At 45.9% G+C, this 4,390-nt stretch overlaps 1 protein-coding gene across 1 annotated transcript in view; it reads right to left on the bottom strand.

Annotated features, from left to right (window-relative positions):
• Positions 1–2,401: 2,401 nt before the first annotated feature.
• LOC138860805 (uncharacterized) overlaps positions 2,402–4,390 on the bottom strand; it is a 24,643-nt gene continuing 22,654 nt past the window's right edge. The window contains exon 5 of the mRNA XM_070119146.1: positions 2,402–2,418. Within this exon, the coding sequence (XP_069975247.1) occupies positions 2,402–2,418 (17 nt within the window). The remainder of the gene's footprint in view (positions 2,419–4,390) is intronic.

A 4,390-nucleotide genomic window follows, 5' to 3' on the forward strand; every position in this document is an offset into this window, starting at 1 on the left:
CACAGAGAGGAGCAGACTAAGCTTGCTGAAATACAAAAACAAACAAACAAACAAACAAACAACAACAACAACTTCCTTTCCTCTTTTTTTGGACTGTGGACTGTGGAGAATCCTAAGCATGAGAGATGCGATCCTTCCATTATTAATACAATTTTTTTTCATGTTTCTCTTTTCTCTCTCTCTTTCTCATTCTTCCTTTTTTGCTTTCTCACTTTTCATCATTTTTCGTCTTCACTTGCCTGTCATTCCCTCCTCTGATATTCAAGATATTTTTTTCCTTATATTAATTTTCTCCTTTTAAATCATAAATGATCTCTATCTTTCCTCCTCTCCTCTTCCTTTCCTCTTATACAATTTAGTCATTTCTCCTCCTCCTCCTCCTCACCTTTCATCCTTTTCCTCACCTTGCTCCCTTCCCTTCCATATTTCATTTCCTCTCTCTCTCTCTCTCTCTCTCTCTCTCTCTCTCGCACTCTCTCTCGAGGATTTGTCATTCTCTCTCTCTCTCTCTCTCTAAGTCTTCCCTCTTTCTCCGTCCTTCTCCCTTCCCTCCCATATTTCATTCCCCCCTCTCTCTCCTTCTCTTTCTTTCTCTCTCTCTCTCTCTCTCTCTCTCTCTCTCTCTCTCCATCTCTCTCTGCATATCTCTCTCTCTCTCTCTCTCTCTCTCTCTCTCTCTCTCTCTCAATCTCTTTTACCTCTCCTTCACCTCCCTCTCATCCCTTTTCATCCGCCTCCCCTCCTCTTCTCATCTTGGTATTTTTTCCCCTAATAGTTCCACCAAACTGCTCGCGACGACATTAGTATCGTTGGATTCCTCTCGCCGTCTACAATGCAAATATATAGGTTTTATTGCGCTGACCTCCCTTGCCCCTCCCATTTGCCCACTTTTCTTCCCCTTCTTTCGCGCTGTCCTCTTCCTCCATCCCTTCCTCTCCCCTCCCCTTCTCCTCTCCCTCGCCCTATCCCCTTGTTAGGTCTCTGACCTCCCTTCCCCCCCCCCCCCCATTCGCTCACTCCTCTTCCCCTTCCTTCCTTCGCGCTGTCCTCTTCCTCCATCCCTTCCTCTCCCCTCCCCTTCTCCTCTCCCTCGCCCTATCCCCTTGTTAGGTTCCTCTGGTAACTATACGTCGGGCATAGAAAGTACCCGGGAAATTGCGTGGGAAACCTAGAGTCCTCCCCTTGTGTTTTTGGTTCACCCTTTTCTTGATTTTCTTTTCTCTCTCTCTCTCTCTTTATCTATCCATCTATCCATCTTTATCGTTCTCTCTCTCTCTCTCTCTCTCTCTCTCTCTCTCTCTCTCTCTCTCTCTCTCTCTCTCTCTCTCTCTCTCTCTCTCTCTCTCTCTCTCTCTCTCTTTCTCTCTCTCTCAAAAGTATTTGCCTTTCACCGAACGATAGTTATAGACCTTAAGAAATCTACTATTGTATTGTATTGATAAAGGGAAATTGGTGGGTAAAATATGAATAATCTACACGGTATCAGTCACTAATATCGTCTTCCAGGGAAATTAGGGGGTAAAATATGAACAATCTACATGAAATCAGGCACTAATATCGTCTTCCAGGGAAATTCGTGGGTAAAATATGAACAATCTACACAGAATGAGTCACTAATATTGTCTTCCAGGGAAATTGGTGGGTAAAATATGAACAATCTAGACGGAATCAATCTAATAATAAAAATAATAATCTAATAATAATAATGTCTAATGCATGGGGGGTGTTGTCTCCCAGCTCTCCTACCAGGGAAAATTGCTGGGTAAAATATGAACAATCTACACAGAATGGGTCACTATATCGCCTACCAGGGAAATTGGTGGGTAAAATATGAATAATCTACACGGTATCAGTCACTATATTAGTCTACCAGGAAAATTAGGGGGTAAAATATGAATAATCTACACAGAATGAGTCACTATATCGCCTACCAGGGAAATGGTAGGTAAAAATATGAATAATCTACACAGATTCAGTCACTAATATCGTCTACCAGGGAAATTGGTGGGTAAAATATGAATAATCTACACAGAATGAGTCACTATGTCGTCAACCAAGGAAATGGTGGGTGATATATGAATAATCTACACAGAATCAGTCACTATATTGTCTACCAGGGAAATTGGTGGGTAAAATATGAATAATCTACACAGAATGAGTCACTATATCGCCTAACAGGGAAATTGGTGGGTAAAATATGAATAATCTACACGGAATGAGTCGCTATGTCGTCTACCAGGGAAATTGGTGGGTAAAATATGAATAATCTACACAGAATGAGTTACTATATCGTCTACCAGGGAAAACTGGGGCGAAAAAGATGAATAATCTACACGGTATTACACAGAATGAGTCACTAATATCGTCTACCAGGGAAATTGGTGGGTAAAATATGAACAATCTACACAGAATGAGTCACTAATAGGGAAATTGGTGGGTAAAACATGAACAATCTACACAGAATGAGTCACTAATATCGTCTAATGCAGGGGGAACTAATGTCTCCCAGCCCCCCCCCCCCTCGACCAGGAAAACGTAGTCCTCCACGTATTCACAGCAGGAGTGAGGACAGATTTGGCAACGCCGCTTTGGCATGGAGGTCGTACGGTCTCTCCTGCGGTGAATGCGTGGAGGATTCTTTGTTTTCCTTGGGTGGGGAGGGGGGTGGAGGGATGTGGGGGTGGTGGGGTTGGGGGGCGGGGGATGGGGGTAGGGGGGTGTGGGGGGCGGGGATGGGGGCGGGGATGGGGGGTGGGGATTGGAGGGGTTGGGGGTGGGGGATTGGTGGCAGGGGGTGGGGTTGTTGGTGGAGTGGGATGGGGGTGGGGGCGGGGGATGGGGTGTGGGGGGTTGGGGTGTGTGTGGTGTGGGGGGTTGGAGGGTTGGGGGCAGGGGAGTTTGGGGCGGGGGAAGGGGGTTGGGGTGGTTGGGGGCGGGGGATGGGGGTTGGGGTTGGGGATGGTTGGGGGTGGGTGATGTGGGGTGGTTGGGGGGTGTGGCGGCAGGATGGGGGTGGGGTGGTTGGGGGCGGGGATGATGGTTGGGGTGGTTGGGGCGGGGAAAGGGGGTGGGGGGCGGGGAGGGGTTGGGGACGGGTTGGGGAGATAGCCGGGGGCACAACCTCCTGCATGAGATAATATAGGGACTGATTCTGTGTCTCTTATTCATATTTTCTCCCCTGCTATCGGGGCCAAAATGCGGGGGGGGGGGGGGGTGAGTTTCCGCGCAATGATTTATATATATATTCGGAAACTAGAGAGTGCGGGAAATTCCAAATCTTCTTGATCTGTTCGGCGGAAGTATTGGGAAAAATGACCCTCATTTTTCTTCGCTCTCCCTGCTCTCCTCCCATCTTTACTTCGTTTCCCCTTGATCCTTCTTATTTCTCTCCCATATTTCATCCTTTCTCTCTCACCTTTCTTCCTTTTCCGTCTCTTCACATTTTCCTCCCTTTCCTCTCTCTTCCTACGATTTCCCCTTTCCCTTTCATTTTTCTTGTCCCTCTTTTATCCTTTTTCTTCACCTTACCTCTCTTCCCTCTCTTCCTACAATTTTCCCTCCCCCCTTTCATCTTCCCTGTCCTTCTTTTTTTTCCTTTGTCTTCACCCTCTCTCCTCTCTTCCTACAATTATCCCTTTCCCTTTCATCTTCCTTGTCCCTCTTCAATCCTTTTTCTTCACCTTTCCTCTCTTGCTACAATTAGCCCTTTCCCTTTCATCTTCCCTGCCCTTCTTTTTTTCCTTTTTCTTCACCCTCCCTCCTCTCTTCCTACAATTGTCCCTTTCCCTTTCATTTTTCCTATCCCTCTTTTTTCCTTTTTCTTCTCCTTCCCTCCCTTCCCTTTCTTCCTAAATCTTCCCTTTCCCTTTCATTTTTCCTATCCCTCTTCTATCCTTTTTCTTCACCCTCCCTCCTCTCTTCCTACAATTACCCCTTTCCCTTTCATCTTCCTTGTCCCTCTTTTATCCCTTTTCTTCACCTTTCCTCTCTTCCTACAATTATCCCTTTCCCTTTCATCTTCCCTATCCTTCTCTTCTCCTTTTTCTTCACCTTTCCTCTCTTCCTACAATTATCCCTTTCCCTTTCATCTTCCTTGTCCCTCTTTTTATCCTTTTTCTTCTCCTTCCCTCTCTTCCTACAATTTTCCCTCCCCCCTTTCATCTTCCCTGTCCTTCTTTTTTTCCTTTTTCTTCACCCTCCCTCTCTTCCTACAATTATCCCTTTCCCTTTCATTTTTCATATCCCTCTTTTCTCCTTTTTCTTCACCCTCCCTCCTCTCTTCCCATCTTTACCCCATCTCACTCTTTCCCCTCCCTTTTCTACCTTGGACACGAAGACGGCGAATGCTAGATAAAATTAAAATAATTCTTTTCCACCCCTATTTGAAAAT

This window comes from Penaeus vannamei, chromosome 43 (assembly GCF_042767895.1).
Source record: "Penaeus vannamei isolate JL-2024 chromosome 43, ASM4276789v1, whole genome shotgun sequence".
NCBI classification, from domain to species: domain Eukaryota; kingdom Metazoa; phylum Arthropoda; class Malacostraca; order Decapoda; family Penaeidae; genus Penaeus; species Penaeus vannamei.